Source organism: Patella vulgata, chromosome 2 (genome assembly GCF_932274485.2).
Source record: "Patella vulgata chromosome 2, xgPatVulg1.2, whole genome shotgun sequence".
In the NCBI taxonomy this organism is placed as follows: domain Eukaryota; kingdom Metazoa; phylum Mollusca; class Gastropoda; family Patellidae; genus Patella; species Patella vulgata.
The window spans coordinates 51,322,007-51,347,012 of NC_065880.2; the positions used below are offsets into that span (position 1 = coordinate 51,322,007).

Sequence of the window (25,006 nt, forward strand, 5' to 3'; positions counted from 1 at the left end):
GCCTCTCTTTGTACGCAAATTGTGTATAAGTATGTAATACAAAGGTTATGGACCCTCTAGAGGTCACAATTTTTATCCAATTTTGATGAAACTTAAAACATATCTTTATATTCCAAAAATCTCAGTCCCTTTTCAGACCATAACTTTTTGAATTATGGCCACTGATTGTACAAAAAATCATTTTTGATTTTAGCTTGTTCTCTGTCCATCTCTTGCAAAATGTGGGCGTATCCTGCCTGGCAGCCGCTGGTTTCAATTGATAAGATATGTATATCTCATTGAAATGAAGAAGCCTATTGATTTTCAATAATCACCTGCAAGCTCCAGGGCTACTTTCCTTGTTAAGAAATTTTGTCAGGTGGAACTTTATAGACTGTAATTATTAACCTATCTTTCTGAAATTTACATTGGTTGTCTATTCTATTAATGGGAAGAAAACCATTTGCTTTTTATTGATATTGAATTATAGCCTATGACTACTTTGTTATAAAATCTTGTTAGTTTTAATTAGCTTTAATTAGCTTGATAACTACTTTGACGACTTAGCTGCTGGCATGCATATGTTTCATTGCCTGTACCGATATGTCATTCACAATTGTTTAAGTTAAGAATGCTATTGAGAACATGATAGAATACAGCTGCAGAGGATCATAGGATTATTTATTTTGTTATATAAATGTTCATATTTTTTGTTCTCTTTCAGCAGCACCCATTCCAAAGACTGAAGACACAAACACATCATGGCAGTACATATACCTGGAATTATAGCTATAGTGCTTTTTTATTCACTTATATTAGGTGTGGGATTATGGGCTGCCCGGAAATCAAAACAAACAGGACAGAGTGCAGATAGTGAAGATGTGATGTTAGCAGGGAGAAACATAGGAGTACTTATCGGTATATTTACAATGACAGGTAAGTAACAGGACTTAAAATAAGTAATGCCTCATTGTTTCCCAGAAAAGCATACTGATTTAGTTAAATGATATAGATAATTTACACAAAAAGTATTTACTTTTGTTTAATTTACATGCGTGAAAACAAAGATTTGCACAGAATCAGCAGATCATTACTAGAACACAAGGCATATAGAATATAGGTGTACTTTAAGCTATGAATACTAAAAATTGGATAGTTCCTACTTTTGCAAAAAGTAGCATCAGCTGGAGTATAATAATTTAACAGAAAACCATGGATTTTCAAAGTAGTAGACGGGTAGCACATCAAACATCAAATAACGCATAATGCTTATGAGGGGAAGGTTATTTATTACAAAATCTTCCACTCAAATTAAATCTTTTCATAACAAGAGACTGAAGAGAAAGCCAAGTAGTTATGAATAGCTTTTTATAATTTAAAAATAAACACTTCACTTGTGATCATAATGTTTCTTCATTTACCCTTGACAGTAGAATCCTGAAGGCATTGTTCCTTTAAAAAGCAATACTTTTGTCATAATACTTATTAACATACTATTAGGATAAATGATGAGATGATTTATGTTAAAGAACCATGAGGTGATGTAGAACATGTCTCCCGTCGATTTTCAGCACCTATTTGCTATTCTTTGCATGTTTTTTGTACTTTGAACACGGTCATCTAGAGATTTATATTTCAATATTTCACTTCCTTTTCCCAAGTCCGCGACCACAGAAAGTGTGCCCTTAACTAGATTTGTCTACTGCCCAGACCCACATTTCAAAAATACTTGATCCGTGCTTGAGGTAACATGGAAACAATATTATGATATGTATCCAATGAGGAAACCAGTTTAAGTTGTGAAAATTTAAGTGATTATACCATATTTGCAGACATTTTTGTATAATTGTAATTAGTGATCCCCAATTTCATAAACTGGTACTATATTGGGAATTAAAGTGTAGTTATCATTATAAGCAATGATGTGGTAACTTAATTAGTTTTTATCATATGGTATAATAATTGTTCGAATAAAAAAGGTGAGGCTTCAAGCTTATATATTTCATTATTCTTTGACATGAAGCATCAAACAAAGCAATTTTATGCTCTCGCAATTCCTTCCCTTCTAGCAAATTCCATTGAGAAAACAAATTTCCATTGTGGAAGCAAATGCGTCCTAGTACGGTGAAGTTCATTATGAGTTGCTGAAGCATAAAAACAGACAGAATTCTATTACAGGAAGAAAACTGTTAGTTCTGTGTTATTGGACATTATCTTGTTAAAGACGATTCCCTTAGGAACTGATTATTAGTAATTTGTCTTATATTAGAAGAGAATATCACAGAATATATGTTGTCATTTTCAAAAGATATTTTTAGCTGGTTTGCTATTGAAAGAAATGCAAATTAAACTCTTAATAGGTGTTAAAAAGACATTTTTTGTGGGATTTAAGATGATTTTAAATCTGCCCTGTTATTGAACATAAAACTGTTGGATGCAAATGGGTTTTTTTCTGACAATTTTGACTATTAGTCTAAGATAAAAGAATTATGTCTTTTTGATTTTCGCAAATATTAGTCTTTTTTTTTTCATACATACATGTTTTCAACTCTTCTTTTAAAAAATTGTCATTGGTATCCTTTAGTATTTGTTTCTGGTTTCATCGTGTAGTTGGTTTTGTTGTATGTAGTATATTCCACCTGCACTTACTTTTTGTATGAAATTTTGTTAAGTATTTTAATCTTGCATTAAATTATCGAACAGAGGCTGAAAATTTGAATATCGAATCTATTTGAAAACCAGCTGCTATCTTTATGGGAAACAATACCTGAATTTGTGACATCCTGTGCAGTAGGCATTAACCTTGTCTTTCTCTGATAATTTAAATACTGTTCGGTTTAGCTCTATCATTTATATTCATATTTATTCATTTTTTAGTAAGACTGGGGCATAAGTTAGTCATCAAAAAGAAAATGTTGACAGGTTCTTCAAAATAATTGGAAAATTATTATTTTATTGAAATACCTAAACAAGTTTTTTTTTTTATAAGCCTTTTTTTTTTTGATTTTGTATTGGCAACTATAGTGATGTTCCTAAATATGTAAAACTATATTGGCAATTCAAATTTCTATTTTTTATGTGTGATTTGACTTGCAAAAATTGTCAGAATAAAATGCTAAGTTATAATTTTGTTCTGTTTATTTTTTTGAGGCAACAATCTTCTATAAGATAATCTTTTCTAATAACACAGGAGAGTCTTACTTAAAATGGACTTTTTCCTTTTTAAGTCGGGCATAAAAATGAAATTATTTTTTTGAAAGTGGTTTAGGTGTGTTTTTTTTATCACTGTAAAAATCATTATTTTGATAATTACCCAATCTCTGTTTGTTCTCCTGAATGTCTTCTGGGTTTTGTTTGATTGATTGATATGAAAAAAATAATTATTTACAACTAATATGGTATGACTCTAAAATTAGAAACTTCTCAATCTGTCTTTTACGGTATATTTTTAAAAATAGTTTATTGGATATCAACATGACGTTTAACACATGTTCTGGTGAGAAAATATTTTTTTACCAAGTGAAGCTGGATAATTCTGTAATGTATAACTTGACAACAACACTGTTTTTATGGCACACCAAAAAGATTGATTTTTCAATCTCCTTACCAATTCTACCCGCCATGTTCATCTATCACGACACGTAACGACAATCAATCAAACCTCCCAATTAAAACCAGTGTGAGTTTACTGCGTCAAGACCAAAATAAAGTCAGTCCCAATGGGAAATTGCTCCACAAAATTCTATTGAATTTTCTTGATTTCTCCACCTTTTTACGGGTTACATATTAATCATTCTACGCCTCTGACATTCAGTAATCGTATAGTCACAAGGGCAGACAGCTTTAGCTGCTACCCACACTATCTTGTTACCTTAAAGATAATTTTAAAACTCTCATGGGATTTTCTCATAGTGCTACTTAACTGTAAATAATATTAAGCTAATACTTTATTAGTAAGGTTTATTAAGGGGTGTCACAGTATGTGTTTTGTACATTTATTACAGTTGGTATAGCTATCCAGTATCCAGTCAGTGTTATCAGAAAAAGTACAAATGATCATTTTCAAAAGAAATTATTACCAAAGGAATAATTGCCAGAAAGTAGAAAATAATTTTAAAGATGGGTATCAAAGACATCAATAGGACCTTAAACCCCATTTCATTTCATTTTCAAAGACATTTAATTGTTAGGTTTTGATGAAGTCAAGTTGACCAACTGTACAAATTATCCCATTAAGATATCAGTGATTTTACATCTGACAGTTAAATTCCTACAAAATTCCATTAGCCCTTGAGCAGACATGGTAACCAGTATCTTGGCGATTGTTGGTAAACCTCTTATCTTTATTTGCTATGACGCGGTGGTTCAACATCCATTTCTTCGTTGAGCCATTTTCCGTGTGTGTAATGGCAGCTTGTTAACTGCAAGTGTTGGTTTATCAAATTTGATTACTGTCACTCATCAGATGAATTTGCCCGGCAGTGACTAACTGACTACAAATTCAACTAATTTGCTTTGGGAAACATCAAATATTAGAAGAAACAATTGATTTTGCATGCTACATGTACATGTTTTTCACTTTTAAATTGGTTCTGTTCCAAATAGCCCCAGATTTAGACCACCATTTTAAAGAGAAAATGGAATATAAATTAGATTAATGCGTGAAAAATGTTTTTGTCTTCATTTAATTCCTTTTTAGTATATCAGTTTGCTTTTACCTTTTAGTTTTATGACGAGAAATTTGTTTTTTTGTTTTTCTGAAAAGACATTGATTTATGGTATCAAGGGAGATGAAAAATAGAATGATGATTTATTGGAATTTATCTAGGATTACAGACATGTTTTAGCAAACTTTCAACAAACAACTTTAGATGTACATATTGGTCTATCCTTTGATGTTCCTCTTTTAGGGATACTCAACAGTTATCAGATGATCAGGCTTGGATGTTTATTTATCTGTGTCACTCAGATTACTTATTAAATTTGAATGTGTAGAACTCATTATGTAATCTTTTTTTCCCCTTAAACTGACAATTTTTTGGATATTTATTTGATATTTGTTTTTAAAGAATGCCAAAACGCGCCAATAGAACCGAATAAGAATTTGGATTCTCATAATCAAATACTGGGACTGTTAGCAGATGGTGGTTTGAATTGGTTGATAATGTAATATCTTACATGGTCCATCAAGCTAAAAGCAGATTTTGAGATGCCCCAAGCAATATTTGACATTCTAGAGAAACCTAGAATCATTTTAGCGTTAATGGGCTATTTAAATCAATTAGATTGGAACTAAAAATAGTTGAGCAATCTTGTACAGTATTATTTACTATACTGACCAACATCACCACTTTTTTATTTGACCTATTCTTCCTACAAACTATAAAGGTATACGTAACAGTTATAATTGAAGACAAAGTTTTTCCAATTTCAACAAAATTTGATCTTTAACTTTATTCTTCAGGTTAAGAAAGTGAAATTTATAATATAGCCTAAATCATATATTGATGATTTACTCCTGTACAAGGAATTATGATTTGTAGTCAATAATCCTTTTATTTCTTGAGCCAAATTTTTCTGATTAGGGTCTGTTCTTCGATTTTGTTCTTTACAGATCAATTGATTTCCAAATGCTTGTCCTGTAACCTCATTATTTTGGATCATCCCATTAAAGTTTTATGACCTTGAATGACATATTACAGTCAAATAAGAATAAATGTGCTGGGTTAACATGAAAAAAATTTTGATGTGCCAGTATCTATCACAGAACTTTAAGATCAGTCAGAGATATTTACATCCAATTATGGGTAACCTTAGAGATGATCTTTGCGTGTTTCATTGGCATAACAACTTAAGTGGAAGGGTAGTTAAAATCAAGCAGGAAGAAAAAGGACAATCCTCTTACATTCTTTAGAACTAATCTTCATCATAAATCGTGTCTTTATGCTACATAAAAATGCAGCAGAAATAGTGGCGTGACAATAAAGGAGATAAATGGTCCACAACTGACCATTTTAAAGATGGAGAGAAGAAGTTTCTGGTATATTTATTGTGTTCTCCATTGATTTTTAGACTTCAGAATAATTTGGTATCGTTATTGGAGCACTTCATTTTGTATAAATCATCTTGTGTTTGGCGAGCGGTAAAAATCAAAGCATTGTAGTCTCATTAGCGTATCAACCATTTTGACACCAGAAATTCTATTGATTATAATAGATAACTCTGTCTTGTAAATACCAAGAAAATACACATTTTAATTAGCAGATTGAGCAATTTTAAAGTTTCATTCATATAGCTAATAAACAAAAAAAAAACCTAATCCCTCTCATAGAAGTAATTGCAGATGGACTGAACCACACACAATAAAAGATCAAATACATCAACTAAACATTGTGTAACTGAAAAAATTGTGAAAACTTATACAAGCTGAAATTGAGGTTCAATTAGTTACTTTATCTAGTTATAGGTAGTGTTGTGCATGAGTCAGTGTATGCTTGCCTTCTGGAAGATCCAAAGTTTATCATTTTGAGATTTTATCTATCCTGATAAGATATTAGATTAAGAATAAAGTTACAAATCTATAGCTCAATATTATCCATAATATTCAACATTAAAAACATGAATTAGAATTCAATATCTCAATCATTATTGATGTTATCTTATGAAAATATTGGCTACTGATATCCAGTGTCTGAGTGATCTAACATGTGTTTTAGATCATAAGGTCTGATATTGATTCATTGCAATAAAGTCACAACATATTATGTTTGTGATCCAAATTATAAAGTTTTAGTCTCATATTACTATACTTAAAAACATTCTTTTTATTTGACTATATATTGTCATCAGGGGTGTTCAAATTTGATTGTATGCAAATTTCGAAGCAATATTGTCAGTCCCTCACTGAGATATAGACACTCTTGAGATTCATTACATCCTACAACTGTAGGCCCAACAGTAAATTCAAAGCAGTTCCACAAATTTCTGGTACAAACTCCTTTGCTCTAACAAGCAAGTCTGAAAGTAAGGCACCTGTCACAGACAATGTCAAGCAGAAATTCAGTCTGTCATGCTCAGATATGTCTTTTTAGTGTGTCTTTATTGATAATTATCAACAGATATCTGACACAAAGTTCAAAATGTCAGGTACTAGTTCAGTAGTTAAAAATAAAACCCATATTTTCAGGTCTACTAACTTGGTCTTGCTTTGAATTTCGATAATTAGTTGAATTGAGGAATATTTTGAATAAATATGATATTAGATCAAGTTAATTAAATTGAGTTTGTAGTTGACATACCAGATGAGTAAAGCTTGTCCTAGGACATTTTGTTTTATGAATGATTGACAATAGTTATATTTTTTTTACTCTGTTACTATTCATTCTACAATATAAATCTCTTACACTGATTTACCTGAATATTAACAGATAAAAGCTGACTGATTGTTTGAGTCTGTATTGTTAAGGGATGTGAGACATGTTCTTAATTACAACTTCTACATTTGACCTTCCAAGAATAGAATCAAGTATTCATCTATAAAACGTACATTTAACGTATTCTATAGAGGTGCTCATATCTGTAGTTTTCAAAATAAAAATGTGACACTTGAAGATTTCGAAATAAAGTGTGGTGGGTTTTTGTTTTGTTTTTTGTTTAAATAATTTAATATTGGATTGCCATGAAATATTGATGTATTATGAAACTATTGCAAACATCTGTCATGAATTTTTTTTACGCAATCAGGAACTGAAACAAATTTACCATATTTAGTATATGCCAATTACGTCTGTTTGGAGATGGCATGAAATTTAGCCATGTCTTATAGTGATGCATGAGTTTCTATTTTAGATCTCACTTTCTCAGATCATGTGTAAGAATGATTGTCCCCAAATTTCAATAATTTGGGAGTGGTACAAATTGGTGTTGTAAAATATTGTACCAAGGGTTGATTCATTATCATGCCGACAGTATACAATTCATTATCTTAGCTCGTTAAGGCGTGATTGATGGCCTATTCATTATAATCAATTAGACCTTCCTACAATTGATTTTTCGAGCTAGTTGTAGAATCTAGGACCAAAAATGTATCTTATGACTTACAGCATATTCTTTGCTTGTTTCAAATCTACAGAAAATTTTGTATGTTAATTTTATAGAATAGCATGGTACAATCTTTCCAAATTTATGGTATTTGAAATATCTGTCACTTAATTATAGTCATTAATACTCTGTTTACTCCCATTGGGTTCTATTTAAAAAATAATATACCGTACAACAGCTATTTATGTCAATTAGTGTGTAGCAGATACAAATGTGCTCTTTTCTTTAAATATTGAAATTGTTGGCAAGAGCTCCTTAAAAGGAAAATTAAGTCCTCTTCTTGAAGGAATATGATAAAATGTGGTATTTAAAGTTCAAATAAAACTTCATACAGACTGAGTTTTCCCCTTCTTTTAAAGCACTCTTAGCTTCTTTCAAAGTACGCTGAGGGAAATGTGCATCACTGTTACTTACTGAAGCCATACTTAAAATGTTAAAACGCTAATGCAAAGTCCTTTTTCAAAACAATACAACCAGTCATACAATGTAATAAGGAAAAAATTATATCGGTTACCATAGTTTCATTTAATTTTTAATCTGCATTATATTTTAAAACACAATAAAGGGAGATTTTTAACGATGTTACGGAAATAGTGTAGAAATGGTGGTGTTGTAATAACTTGTTATGTCACATCCAGAACATGACATTAACTTTAATTAAGCAATGGTTGTCGATTTCAATTGTTCCAATTCGCTGAGTTTGTCAGTCAGGCGAGGTAGATAGATTTATGCCAGTTAAGGAATCAAGGATTTGTCTGTTTCTCTAACGATGGTATTTACAATATAATATGCACAAAGCTACTACAGATTCTGATGTAGCTTTGATACCAATCAATAACCACAGTCTCTTTTAGCATGAATTTTCTTTTTACATTCAGGAACGGAGAGGGGACCAGCCTGTGAGGAGCCCCCACTCTATATGGTATTGTAGGGGAGGGGCATGGGTTGTCTTCCCTCCCTCCCTGTCATGATAATTCTTTTGAAAAACAAACTGTAAATGGCAGTAAATGGTGCTCTTTAGAGTATATCCTGATGTTTCTAGCTAAAATTAGCATGTGGCAATTTTACCAATTCATCAAAAGTGATGTAAGATCAAGACTAAAAAAGGGTCCCCAAACTAAAAAAAGAGTCCCCAAACTATGCAATAACAATAACTTCTTTGTCGAACATAGGGCCCCCAAAGTAAAAATAAAGAACCCCAAAACTATATGAGGACATTTTAAACACAATTATGGCCTGTACATAACACCGATGATGACTGACATGATGGTGCACGCCTCATGACTCCAGTGCTTTAGGACTGAACACAGGGACCCTTGTACTGATGTGATGGTGCATGCTTCATGACTCCAGTGCATTAGGACTGGACATAGGGACCCTTGCACTGCATTAACTCATTGTATTTAATCATTATTGGACTTTTATTTAAGCATGTACAAGTTTTGCAGGAACTGTCACTCGACTTTGTGTTAATATTTAAAGTCATTAGAGTTGTTACTTGTACAATACATAAATATTATTAGAATATAAACAATGCCTACTTGTTACTTAATCGAATTTAAGTTATTACCAAGAGAAATATAAGGCCCCCTATATTGCTTCATTTTCATGATTAATTTATGTATATTGCTATTAAGTAACACAGAATTTGCAATATAAATATGTTTAATTCAAAAAGAAAACTTGTTTAAGTAAAGTTTTAAATTGTAAAATTATAACTAATCAGCTAAATATTCTATGTCAAAGTTGAAGTTATAAATTTATGAATTAAGCAGTCTCAGTAGCAACATATTATCGGTATACGAATTACTAAAGGTCAAATATTTTAATATTATACAATTATTAAGTATTAAAATTAGGAATGGCTTTTGCAAATGTTTGAGAGCTATGCGAGGGTTTCTTAAAAGAGTTTAACAAAAAAAACCGGGTAAAACACCATATGCATATCCCCTGAAGATGCAACACTCTTGTTCATTTTATTTTCAGTCCTTGCATACAGGAGTGAAATTACAAGAAAGCTACAATACCCTGAGGACTACCTTAACCAGACATTAGATTATTGTGATAATTAGTTGTTCCCTTGATGATAGCCTCGAAAGAATTTTAATGGCATTATCACGCTATAAATTAGAGTAGAAATCATGTAGATTTAGTTGGGAGGAATTGATTTTAAATGAATTCATCTTGTCTATTTAGAATCTAGAGAGAATGTACATATTGAGTTAGTATTACTATATATGGAGTATAATTGATAAATTGAATAGATGATTTGTTTTACATGCTATGTGGTTATATAACCCAGCATTTCATCATTATGCATGGCAGAAGTATTTTCATATTATTGTTTTGATTCTTGTCATTCTATTAACACCAAATATAAATTGTATTTTTAAATTAAATGTCCAAAGGTAGCTATATATTGTCAGCAATTAATCTTTTACACTTGTTCAATATAATAAAATGTAGTCATTGTGTGGATGTATATTGTCTTCACCCCTGTCTGTCCATCCGTCCACAATTTGTTTGTGGATACTCTACAGGTCACAATTTTTGTCCAGTTTTGACGGAACTTGAAATATATATAGGTTTATGTCCCAAAGATCGCGGTTCCTTTCGATATTGGCATGTATCGCATAGTAACTTCATGGATTACGGCCCCTGATTTTAAAAAAAATCATGTTTTTAACTTGTGGACACTGTAGAGGTCACAATTTTTTATCCGATTCTTAAAACTGTTTAATTGTATCACCATTCCACCATAATGAAGGTTGAATTCGAATTTCGGGAAAATCAAAATGAAACTGCCTGACAAAATGGCCACTCGTGTAAAGAGTATGTAATACAAAGGTTTCTTGACCCTCTATAGGTCACAATTTTTATCCGATTTTGACAAAACTGAAAATATATCTATGTATACCAAACATCTCCGTCCCTTTTGAAATTTACGCAATTTCAGACCATAGCTTTCTGGATTATGGCCCCTGATTTTTCGAAAAAAACACTTTGTTTTTTTAGCTTGTTCTCTATCCATCTCTTGCAAAATGTGGGCATATCTTGCCTGGCAACTGCTGGTTAATATTATCTACCATTTTAATTAAGTATTTAGTTTAAGTCACTAGTGGCAACATTTTAATAACAACCATATGAATTAGACTTGAGTTTCATTCAAAGTCAGGATATTTGCTTTATCATAAAAAATTGACATTTTAGTTGTTAGTTGATTTTAATGTTGTTGCTGTTCAAATAAATTCATATCAAGGTGTTCCTGTTTTTATTGAAGTAAGTTGTCAGTTTATGATGGTTTTGTTTTTTGTCAATAGATGGCATTGAAATATAATATTTGTTTGTTTTCAAGACAGAAAATCAAAGATTTTAATTCCAACAGTTTGCATGAGAGGTATAAAGTTAATACTATACAGTCAGACTTCTAAATATTTGTTATTTTAGTTTCTCATTTCACTATTTGAATGTCAGACTCCTACCACAGTTTGGTTTTACAGTCAAGATTCAGTCACAATTTTGCCGCCACTTTATTATATATAATAGCTAGCTACTTTATAGGTCTAGTCATTTATCACAAAATTTACAATTGATATTTTTGGATGCGATCACAGGATTAGGTTGTGTGATTGACTGTAGATCTTTATATTATAGTTCCACTCCTAGAACTTTGTGGATTTGTTTCAGCCCTGTAAAAAATGGCTATCAGGATAGTACAGTGATAATTGTGAAATAATCTAGTAACTGTAGGTCTGGCACCTCCTTTATGCATGGGGTACAAATGATCAGAAAGTATCAATCAAGATATCCTTGGTTATTAACAATAAAATATAGTACCTCAAAGTCTATAAATTGAAAGACATTAATTAGTTTAGGTGTAATCCAGAGAAACACATCACAGAGAATGATGTTCCCATTTTAATGTAAGACAACTTTGCCAAAAAGTAAGAATTATAAAACTCTTGTTAAATTTTAAACAGCCCCATATCTTTTTAATTAACAATATTTCATCATAAAAAATTATATAGCACTTACTATTAAACCTGTAAAATAACAAAATCTTTGACATAATACACTGATATTCTTAAGTCTATTGTATTTGCGACAAAGAACAACAAGCATGATATTTTAATGCTGGAAAATTGTATACAATAGATGATAATCAAGTGTGCTGAATTGAACAACAACTTATAATTAGATCTCTGTAGACATATATATGTGTAGAACATATAAACACATCTTGAGTTTTATTACAGCTTGGAGGTTGGGGTGTTGGATGGCCAAATGGTTAGCATCATAAGGTCTGTCATTGAGTCAACTGGGTTTTGATTCCCAGGTTGTACGTGACAAAAAGTAGGGCTGCCTGTCCAACCTCGTGGGTTTTCTCCGGGTCCTCCAGTTTTCTCCCACTGCTAAAGACCCCTATGCGCAAGCAAGTTATTGAAATAAAATTGAACCATATGTTAGTCCCAAAATGACCTAGTTTGTGTCGAGTGGACGTTAAACCACATTTCCCTCTCTCTTTATTACAGCTGCAGGAGGGGGATTTAAGTGGTCATGTTTGTCAAGGTAACTTTATTTAGTCACACAATGAAAACACACCACTGATTTGGCAGGAAATGCTGGCTGAAATTTTATTTTACAGTGAAACATTGGCACAATCAGAAGTCAGTTAATAGTAAGTGCAGGAGAACCGTACTACATGCAAAACAAAATCTACAAGATAAACCTATGGACGAGACAGAATACATGGCCATTGCAAGAAATAAACACATATCACATCAAAGTGTGTGTCCACCTCTAGCAGCAATACATACCCTTCACCACAGCAATGCCCCACTCACACTTTTCTGTCAAGAGTTTGTGGGTGAAATTTTAATTCATCAAAGTAGAGGACACCATGCCATCCATGTAGGTGATCTTGATGGTGTTGAGTCTGACTTGGTCTTATGTAAGGTTGTCTGGCGACAAACTGTGTCAGCACTTATAAAATCTAATTGGACCCCGATAGTAGCAGCATTACTGGAAGATTACAGTGTGCGATCACTCAGATATTGCTGGATAACATGCTGGTCCTGTTGAAGCATTGTCACACATTGGCCGATCTCTACTGAGCTCTGTAAGCAGGAAATGATTGGCCAGTCTCAGTATGGTAGTATGACTATGCATCCATACCTTTGGGTGATGACTCTAGTGCTCATGCTCTCTTGAATTAAAGTAATAGTGTGTCTTTGGTGTGTCAACCTGTCCTATTGCTTTCTCTTCCACAGAACTGTAGGTGTTGTACTGACTGTACCTTTTTAAAAGCCACATTTTTAACAATCCCATGCTGTTTAATTCAGTATTTTCTGTTTGAGATAAATGATCTGCAGTGTGTTGACGCATTTGTGAAATCATCATTTTCATATGTTATTGCTGTGATCTTCTGCTGTTAAATTCAGGGCCCTGTTTCACAAAAACTAAAAGAGATTTTAAATAAAATTAAAATAAAATTTTAAATTTTATGCATTTCACGAAGATCAATTGTAACTTAAAATGAAATTTAAATAGATTTTAGTTAAAATTGCTTGCACACTTCCGGTGAGGGTACTTAGGGTAAACGCTTCGAAACTGAAAACTGTTGCCAGGTTGAACTAACAGTTACAATACCAATGGGGAGAGTTTCATACGTTTTAGCAATGTTTGTACATGGTCAGACAGCTTTAGAGAGATTAAATAAATGAGTTTATTGAGTATTATTTGTTTTGAAATTTATTGGTGGGTTGGCCTTGAACTTGTATGTCACTTTCTTGACCTTGGCATTTGATTTACTCGCAGGCTTCAATGGAAATAATGCATATCAAATTTTTGAAGTATTTAACAACTTTTAAACTAATACACCAAATAGCCAATGTTTCGATGTCTAGATTTGAAATGTTAGTCCCATGGACCCTTTCAATAATACTTTGAAAATGCCAAAGTGAGAGAAAGAAATGGGGTTTAACATCCACTTGACACAAACTAGGTCATTTCGGGACCAACACATGGTTCAATTTTATTTCAACCATTCGCTTGCGCGTAGGGGTCTTTAGCAGTGGGAGGAAACCGGAGGACCCAGAGAAAACCCACGAGGTTGGACAGGTCACCCTACTCCTTGTCACGTACAACCGGGGAATCGAAACCCCAAAAGTTGACTCAATGACAGACCGTATGATACAGCACAGCTGTGCTAACCATTCGACCATCCAACCCCCCGAAAATGCCAAAGTGCCACACTCCTTATTGGATAATGCCCATCTATCTTACTAAATTAAAATGATTTTTCCCCAATATAAAATAGCTTTGGCTCCTATATAAAACTTCTCTGATTTATGCTGTCACTGTGTTATTAACAAAAGCCTTCATTAAGAAATAATAATAAATTTATGATATTAAAATTCAATTTCAAATAGGCATAAAACATTGTTTAATAAATGCATATGAGATTACCGATTTATCTTTTTACAAATCATCAAAACCCCAAAACCATAGGAGTAAATACTTTGCATATTATAGGCCTGTAGTCCTTCTAATACCAAGAAATTGGTAATTTTAAAACTGTATATTTTAACAATTTGAACATACTGATTAGCATTAGAAGAGCTTGGCGATATTTCGGTTTTTCGATATAAAACCGTCACAGAAATAAAAACGTCAAAAATACCATTTTCAGAAAACATCAAAAAATCGAACATGCCACAATATATCGTGGTTTTGATATATTTCTAAAAGATATTTAACAAAAATATTGAAAAAATGTCTTCCTTTTTATGTTATTTACGATATTTTTATTCTTAATGATGAATAAATAGCAATAATTATTGTTATAAAGTCCTGAGTGTTCATTCCACGAAGTTAGCAAATGCCGATAAAGAGCTTTGTTTATGTCAATTGACTTCTCGCTCTCTTTTCAAAGCTGACCAATACCGTTAGAATTATCCCTGCTTCAATTCAATTTCTTGACGAATTGTTTATACATATGCTTTGATTTTCAAAAGGAATCATTGATTTTCAGATTGAATTAAATTTTAATAAAGCAGAAATGTAAATAATACCAACTATATTGAGAGTTCCGGTAGACTGATTATCATTCAGCGTCGTGTCGTGGTGTTCTGTGATCCAGAAAATTTTTTTTGACTCAATCAATGAACACTTTTTGACATATAGTATAATTAAGTATTTTTGCATTGCATAATGCATTTTCAAGAAGGTATGCGCTTGAATGAGAAAAAAACAAGTTTGCTAGGCTAATTGAATACACATAGTTATAAAAAAACATGCATGGTCCGAAAGACCACAAGCTTTTTTTAATGTTTTTTGTGCCTTCTCCATGTAAATATTCTTAATTTAAATAAAATATCATAATTAATATACTGGAAATTGAAATTGTGATAAACAACATAGACTAATATTTTTAGCAAGTCTTCATGGCTATAGATAGATCTGTGTTCGAACCAGCTCATAAAATTTTGTTTGTAAATTTGGTACTGTATTTTGGCTAAAAACTTTTAATAATATTGACTAGAAAGTGTCAAGTAAATACTCCGGGGGTATTTCCAACTTTTTGTCCCCAGCTGGAGACTATTAAAATGGGTTTGTCTGTTTGTCTGTCCGTCACACTTTTTTGGACACACTAACTTTCCTTCGAATTGAGTTAGAATGTTCAAACTTTGTGATTAGGTCGATGCCTTGATGGAGTTCAAAGATGAGCATTGTCTGCTTAGGGTAAGCAGAGATAAGCAATTTGATTGGTTGATGCTTTTGGGCACAATAACTTTGGTTATGATCATGTGAGAGTTATGAAACTCTGAGTATAGATTCATTATATCATTTACCATGACTAAGTTTGATGAGAATTTTCTGCTTAGGCTATGGAGGAATAAGCAATTTGATTGGTCAAGACTTTAGAACATAACAACTCTGCTTTTAATTAAGGTAGAATGTTTAAACTTGATGTTGCTGTTCATTAGGTGAATGTCTTGACTGAGTTCAATGATTAACATTTCCTGCTAAAGCTAATTATAAGCAGAGCTAAGCAATTTCTTTGACTTTGATTCTATCCGATAGAGAGGGATGAAACTTAGAGTATAGTTGATAATCAGTTTAATTGCTCGATATTTTTGAAAAAGATAAACGTGCAATTAATTATTATATCTCATCTATTTATTTCGGGATTTCGGTGGGGGACATCAGCCTCACTGTCGACTTGTTGTGCATGTTTTTTTACAGTTAAAAAGTGATAAACTGAAATTATTGACATTTTATAAAACATCGCGATATATATCTGTTTCCAGGAATATTGCTAGCTCTAGCAATTAATATTTATAAAAATGAAGCATATGTTAATCTCAAAATTTGTGTTCAAGAGTTATTCTACACCATACCTTTGGAACTTATATTCTGTTTCCATATAAAAATGAAAATTTGATGAACTGTGCAGAAAAGTAGGACGTTAAACCCCATTCCATTCATTCATTCTCTCTACTGTGATTTTCTTAGTTAAAAAACTAAATCTTAATATAGCTCTTGTTATCCATTGATCTAAATTTATCCCAAGTTTCATTTCCACTTTTTGTGAATAATTAATGATATTGATCATTGATTTAGGGTATCATACTATTTACTTCTCTACACGGGGCTGTCAGGACTGTGACAGGTAGTATTTAGTACGATAGATTAACAGGGTGTAGGGATGTTGATCATTTTGTTGAACCTGTAGTAAAACGGCTGATCAATACCATGCGTGATCCACCACTATGAACTAATGTAGCCAATAATCACATAATGTTTCTCCTGAGAGCAGACATAGCTATTTTCTCATCATGTGTTTATGGTTGGTAATACCAAGATTATGCACGTCACATAGGCTTTTTATCTTAGTAGCAGGCACCTTATCTTGGCTTTAACTTTTACTAGAAAATTATCTCTCTTTTTTTTCTTTGTAATAATCACAGCAATTAACTTTATAAAGAACATTCTGACAAAAAATAAAGGATCCATAGTGGCTCAGCAAGGCACTGGCATGCTCATATTTGCTTTCAATGTGCTAATAACTGTTGGGGTGGGGGTAGGGAATTTACATTGGTTTTCAACATGCTACAAATAATCTGGAGGCTTAGTGCAGGGAAGGGGGGGGGGGGGTGTCATTAAATGGGCATAAAACCAAACCCAACTTTTCTATAGTAAAATTTTTCGTAGCATACGTTGCTGAGTGGTAATTAGTGCACCTTTGGGGCATTTTCGAGATATTCGGTCAAAGGTAAAATGAGGTCATATGCACTGAAAGTGAATGCGCAGCCATTCTTGTATTATAAAAACATGATGAAAATGATCGAAAGTAATCACCCTTTCAATAAAAATGTAAACTGGCTAAATTCGCCTAGTGTTATAACCGGGCTGAATTAATTCACTTAAAGTTGGCTGATGCAGTCAATGTATTACATCATCATGACTGGACATTGAGAATATGAGACTGATATGGAAACTGATAAATCAAGAAAATGTCAAAAACAACTGCGAAATATGTATAAGTGATATGTGAATGTGTGTGATGTCTACCATATGTTATTGATAGAAACTGTAATATAAACTGAATATATACTGAACCGTAAATACTGATTATTTTTAGTAAGATGATTATATTGTCTATGTATGGCTATAATCCTATTATATATATTGATACCGTTGTCTACCTTAGTATTTGTGTAATGATTTTCAAATTGAGCTGGAGAGAGTTTCTAAAGTTTCTAAAGCAATCTTCTAGCTAATAAAATCTTAAAATCACCAAACAATTGTAATTTCAATTTAATTAAATTCATATGTTCTTCAACTATTTATTTATTTATTTTTTGTCTTCCATTGTTTTTACACCCAACATTTTCATGTAGACGTATTATGTTATCACCCCTGTCCGTTAATCCATCCATTCACATTTTGTTTGTGGACACTCTAGAGGTCACAATTTTTATCTGATTTTGATGAAACTTAAAATATAGGTTTATATCCAGGGGATCTCGATTCCTTTTGAAATTGGCATGTATCTGACAGCAACTTCATGAATTATGGCCCCTGATTGTATGAAAAATGTGGACGCATAAAAACATGATTTTTCATATTGTCGTTGCCCCTGTCCGTCCGAACGTCCATCCACAATTTTTTTGTGGACAGTCTACAGGTCACAATTATTATCTGATTTTGACGAAACTTGAAATATAGATTTATCTCTCAAAGATCTTGTTTCTTTCAGTATATTAGCACATATTGGACCGTAACTTCACTGATTATGGCCCCTGATTGTACGAAAAATCACGTTTTTAGCTTGTGGCCACTCTAGAGGTCACAATTTGTATCCGATGTTGATGGAATTTGAAATGTATGTTTATAACCTAAAGATCTCAGTTCCTTTTGATATCTGCGCATATCAGACTCTTGGGTTATGGCCCTTGATTGTATGAAAAATTGCGTTTTCAGCTAGTGGGCCCTCTAGAGGTAACAATTTTTAACCAATTAAAAAATCGTTCGTCAAAATCACCGTTACACCATAATGACAGCCGAGTTCGAATTTCGTGAAAATCAAACTGAAACTTCCGGACAAAACGGCCGATCCATGTACGCAAATAGTGTTAAAGTATGTAATATCAGGGTAGTGGACCATCTAGAGGTCACACAATTTTTGTCCAATATTGATGAAACTTTAAATATAGATTTATATCCCAAAGATCACGGTGTAAAAGTATGTAATATTAAAGATACATTATGTAAGATTTAGATAAAGAGCTGAACATTCTTGGTATAATAGCTCAAAAATAGTTAATGTAAAATGAAAATATTGAAAATTTCATTCAAATTACTTCATTCTGAGCCAAGTTATCACTGTTTGTAGTTTTGACAAGATGTGTGCATTGTGGTTATCAGGGCACTGGTATATTCGAGACTTAGCCTCGCTTTACCATATTTAAATTAAATCTTTGAATGGCGAGCCATTCTAATCTATTTAAAATCTTGAGTATCCTATGCCATAGAGAGTTGATTATGGTCTTGTTTTGTTAATAAATCTCTAATTAATAGTTTATATAAAATTTCAGGCATAAAGAAAGACCTGCAATAGGCAGATGTAGCTTTTGCATAATGTATGTTTAAGGTTGTGGACCCTCTAGAGGTCACAATTTTTATCCAGTTTTGATAGAACTTAAAAAATATTATTATTTATAACCTAAAGATCTGGGCTCCTTCCAGTACTTACACGTATCAAACCCTCTCTTCCTGGATCATGGCCCCTGATTGTACAAAAAATCTTTTTTTTAAGATTGTACGCTGTCCGTATCTTTCATAGCAACCACTTGTTAGCTTGTGGATTTATTCAATTTTTATGAAACTTAAAATATGTTTATAACCCAAAGATCTCGGTTCCTTTTGATATTGGCATATATCGGACCCTAACTTCCTGGATTATGGCCCCTGATTGCACAAAAAATTGTGTGTTTAGCTTATGGACCCTCAAGAGGTAACAATATTTGATTTTAATCACTGTTACACCATAATTATGGTTGAGTTCAAATTTCATGTTTCATGAACAGCACTCATCTCCACAGTGCAACTTTTACTAAATGTTTCTTAATATCAACACAAAACACATAATAGACAAAAACTGGTTTCTTATTGATATAGTATACAAAGATAAACATTATTTTTTTATTCCAAACAGCTTTATCAGGAAATTCATCATTATATTTATGAAATAATGCAAAATGTTAACTGTTCTGAACAATTGGAAATTACATATATCTAGGCTAGCTTGTTCATAAAACTTTATTGTCCTAGATGTTTTCCTAGTGTGTTAACAGCTCCACATCAGGGATATTCAGAACTATTGACACTACTAGATCAATCAATTGGCTTTTTGTAAAGAAATCCTCAGGGATAAATAAATGTCAAAAAGTTTAACAATCTGAGATTGTCAGACTGTTCATAATGCTCTAATTGATCAGCAGTCAAATGTCTCGACTTGACAATGAATTGATATGTACAGTAAATTTAAATATTTCCTATTCTTTTTATTTAAAATTTGATACTTTTAGACTTCAAAGGTTTATGTTGTTTCATACCTCGATATCTGAATAAAATGCAGTGAAAAACTGTGCAATGCGTAATCAATCGGTCATGGTCATAGTTGTTTCCTCTAGAGATACAAGGTAACAGATTTTTTTACTACTCCCTGCTCCGAATGCGAATAGTGTTTTCATTCCAGAATCTAAAACTTTACTGAATACGACAAGAATGTTTGCTCTGTCCCGTTACAGAGGTTAAGTATTTTTGTGTGAAAAGAGTTGTTTCCATCCAGATTGAAGTTTCTAATTGGACTATGTAAAGTATAAAGGACTAAATTACTTGGAAACAAAGTTGACAAAAGAAAAATGACCTGCATGTCACATAGAAGCTTTTTAACATGAACCATGTTTTGAAACTGAACAGGCCCGTTTTCTATAACCTCAACTATTCAACAAAGTCATCTGAGTATACTGAAATGAAATAAGAGTAGACTGTAGTGTCACTGTCATGGAAAATTACCCTCATAGCACACTGCATGCCATGGCCTATGCCCGTCTTCATTGGCCCAGATGGTGCAAAAAAGCAAGACATTGAACCCTATATCGTTTCAAACAGTTTAAATATTTTGAATTTCCACAATAATTTTTACACATAACAAAAATATATATTAATCCATTGTTTGAAGATTGTCATAATTTCACAGATGTATGATTATTTATTGTAACTTTATAAAATAACTCGTAAAACTGCAACACTACTTTAAACACATGAAAAGAAAGAAAAGCATCTTACAGGGTGGCTTCCTTTTAGATGCCTGTCATAGTTTTTAGTGCCACCTATTGTTTTAATTACACAGTGTGTTTGAGTTCATCTGCTGTTGCAATTGTTGGACAAGAACTTTTATTTTACCTTCATGCAATGCTTGGCAACCTTTTGTTGGTTCGACTCCATTCCAGAAACCATCATCTGATCGAAGAACAAAGTCGCCTTTTACTGTGAAACATCATCATTATTTACAGATCAAAATATTGTAATGAGAGACTGAGGAAACACACCGTGAGCGTAAGAGAGGAAAGATGATTGAAAATGTGGCAAGAGGTGTATAGATAGATCAGAGATTTACAAGAGCTGGCGGAAAAGTTCTTAGTCTATCTGTGAAAGACCTGTACAAAGTCGATGGTTTCCACGTTTTTTCTACATAGCCCCTTCGAGGGGTACATTTTTTTGTCAACGATGTTGTAAGGCTTGGATGCCAGTCAGGAAGAAATTTTCTTCAGCCAACCAAAAAAAAGTCTTTCATTTCAGCTGACATGGTGTCATCATTATTAGGAAAATGATGACCGGCTAGTTCATTTTTAGAAACAGGTCTCATCCATGGTTACTAATCTGGCCAAAAATATTATCAGGTTCTGCCAGGAATCTGACACGTTTTTGATCTGCAGTCAAGGGATTTGGCACCCATCTTGCAGAAACTAACTTGTTGGCGATAATGTGCTCAACCCTCTCATGGGAGATGCCCACAACACTAGGAGTATGCTGAGTTGTCGATCAGCCATCACAATGTCATGCACCCGGGTAATGTTTTATTGAATAGTTACTGTTGATGACCCACCTCTTTACTGTGGAAAAGGAAGGGGCATTCATTCCCTAAAGTGGGGACCATGTTGGCATGTATTTGTTGTCATTCCTAACCTGTTATCGATAATGTTCTCAACCCTCTCATGAGAGATGCCCTCAACACTAACAGTATGCTGAGTGGTCGATCAGCCATCACAATGTCACGCACCCAGGTAATATTTTCTTGAATGGTTACTATTGATGACCCACTTCTTTACTGTGGAAAAGGAAGGGGCATCATTCCCACAACACTGGCAGTATGCTGAGTGGTCAATCAGCCATCACAATGTCATGCACCCGGGTAATGTTTTCTTGAATGGTTACTTTTGATGACCCACTTCTTTACTGTGGAAAAGGAAGGGGCATCATTCCCTAAAATAGGGACCATGTCAGCATGTATTTGTGTTTGGGTTAGTCCGTTCAGTTGCAGGTACTTGGTGGCTCCCCTTTAGCCAGTTTGTCCATATCTGGTGATTTCAATGCATAGGTCCACAAGATGGCCTGGTATGAAGACAATAATAACACTACAGTTGCAGTTCTAATGTCTATGATTCATTCAATGATCGTACTTGTTGGTGGCAAAAGTTTGTTTCAACCAAATCGATCTATCCTATTCAGGCTTAGAACCTTTTAGCAAGCTCTTGTACCCATATACTTTTCATGAAAACATAGCATTTATTCAAAAGTTTTAGAGTAGTCCGCCACGTTCCCACGAAAAGTACTCTGCAACCCCAACTGAGGTTGCAACCCGAAAGTTGGGAACCCAGTCCTTAGAAAAATGGGAAAAATTGTTTTGAGGCATATTCATATTAATAAGGTGAATGGGTTTGTTCCAACTTTTTATTTTCAACTTTTTATTGTTGATTGCTTGCATGGTTACCTAAATGAATTAGATATAGTGGATTCATAAATCTCCCTTCAGTCATTGACATTTTTGAAAAGGTAATTAACTGTTGCCTATTTTATACTTTTATAAAGGATTTACATTAATTTTATTTTTATATTGCGAAATCTATAATCATTTGTAATACAAGTGATTTGTGACAGTTTTCAAATTCTAAACAAATATTTTTACAAGAAATTATACTGTAGTGTGTAACCATATTGTACAACAAATTATCAAATTAGATTTATCAGTATAAGCTAATTACAGGATATGCCCTATCATCATCATCATCATCTAAATTTCTTATCATAAACATGAACAATTATCATGATATCAATATAAGGATGTATTGGGTAGAAATTTATAATTATGGACAAGATGATTATAATACATGATTTTCAGAGCGTCTACTGGACTAGTTTACTTCTTTTAAATTTAGAATTGATAAATTGAGCATAATCCAGCCTTAGGAAAATAAACAAAGAAATACAACTGTTTTATATTGTACCAGTAATTATAATGTGAATCAAGGTAGAAGTTCCATTCAAGTGTGACATTCATAGTGCTGCTGAAATATGAGAAACTTGTGCTACAATAAAAGTTGACAGTTTTGACAACTGTTCTTAAATTAATGCATGTTCTTCTGATATATTTTGAGTTAACAGTTCCTTGCTTAAAAATATTGTTGATAGTCACAGCTATATATGTTAGTTTAAGACTCACAGGCTTATTGCTGTCAGATTCGTCTATAATAATATTTCCACTTTTGGGGAATTTGATTGATTTTGGACCAAGATAAGCAAATCTAACAGGCAATCGATGAGATATTTGCTCTCCGTGTCGGATAGAAATTACATTGCAGGCAATTGGATGTTTTAGCTGAAGCTGAAATGGGCTTACTCTTGTGATTATTTGACATTTTCTGCCTGCTTTCCAGCCTATTGCAAAGTTAATATAAATGGAGTTGCAAGTCCTGAAAATTTAACCGTCAATTGGTTTGGATTATCCAATTTGGCTGCCATGTTTATATTGCCAAATAAATGAGTTCTATTCAAAAGAAAGTATTTTTCGTATGAATTTTGATCCAATATTACAGTCTCTACAATCTATGCTTTTCTTTTCCAGACACTATTGAATTTTTCTCTATATTCATAGCATGTATTTTTGAAAGATTAATTGAGTTTCTTCAAGCATTGAAGTGCATGATAATGTCTTTTGTATCAGAACCGAATCTTTCAAGACAAGTTGCACATTCTTTGAATGATTTTTATTTTATTTAAGGTTGAATTATATTGTTCATAAAAAATATTTTTTTAGAGTTCTTAAATTGTAAATTGGTTACAAAGAAATGTTTAAATATTAGCCTTTACCAAATATATTTATGAAAATAGAATTTGTATCATTTCATTTTAAAGAATAATTTTTACATGTAGGCTAAAGAAGACGGAAGTACTAACTGTAACAGGAATACCAGTGAAATATTGTTCTTGATCTCAAAAGTCCTGAATTTAACGCTTCATTTCTTCCTTTTTAATATATCACCATTACACTCTAATGATGGTTGAGTTTGAATTTCATGAAAATCGGACCGAAACTGCCGGACAAAATGGCTGCTCCTTGTACGCAAATTATGTAAAAGTATGTAATACAAAGCTTGTGGACCCTGTAGAAGTCACAATTTTTGTCCCAAAGAAGTTGGTTTCTTTTACTATTTGCGCATATCAGACTGTTACTTCCTGGATTATGGCCCCTAATTGTACGAAAAATCACGTTTTTAGCTTGAGAACCCTCTAGAAGTCACAATTTTTATCCAATTTTAAAAACCGTTTAAATATATCACCGTTACATCATAATGATGGTTGAGTTTGAGTTAAAATCGGTTCAAACTGCTAGACAAATTTCTTGCAAAATATGGGCTTATCTTGCATGGCAACCGCTTGTTTCGAAGAGTGTTGCCCCCAAGGAAACTAACAGCAAGATGAGTAGAGCTTGGGAACCAGTTCCTCTCCCAAAAACTCATGAAAAAGCACTCTTTGACTGCTTCTTTTTGGTCTAGATATAAGATGTTTAGAAATATTATTAAGTAAATTTTGTTTCATATGCATAATTATTTCCCAAAATATTATTCTCAACCTTTTTATTTCAGCTACATGGGTTGGTGGAGCTTATATAAATGGTACAGCAGAAATTATTGTGCGGTATGGCTTAGTCTGGTGTCAAGCTCCATTTGGTTATGCTATAAGTCTTGTATTTGGTAAGAATTGTTTCTTATAAAATATGATTTATATTAAAAATATGTATTTAGCCAGGTGTGCCGTATGTTTTCATGTGTTCCAAGGTGTGCCGTTGGCAAAAAAG

General features: G+C 32.7%; 2 protein-coding genes across 2 annotated transcripts in view; both read left to right on the forward strand.

Annotated features, from left to right (window-relative positions):
* LOC126810873 (COP9 signalosome complex subunit 1) overlaps nucleotides 1-25,006 on the forward strand; it is a 252,236-nt gene that overhangs the window by 58,959 nt on the left and 168,271 nt on the right. The window lies entirely within an intron of this gene.
* The window catches only part of LOC126810869 (high-affinity choline transporter 1), a 34,401-nt gene continuing 10,097 nt past the window's right edge, over nucleotides 703-25,006 (forward strand). Inside the window, exons 1-2 of the mRNA XM_050536190.2 lie at nucleotides 703-915; nucleotides 24,795-24,902. Of these exons, the coding sequence (XP_050392147.1) occupies nucleotides 741-915; nucleotides 24,795-24,902 (283 nt within the window). The 5' untranslated portion in view covers nucleotides 703-740. The remainder of the gene's footprint in view (nucleotides 916-24,794; nucleotides 24,903-25,006) is intronic.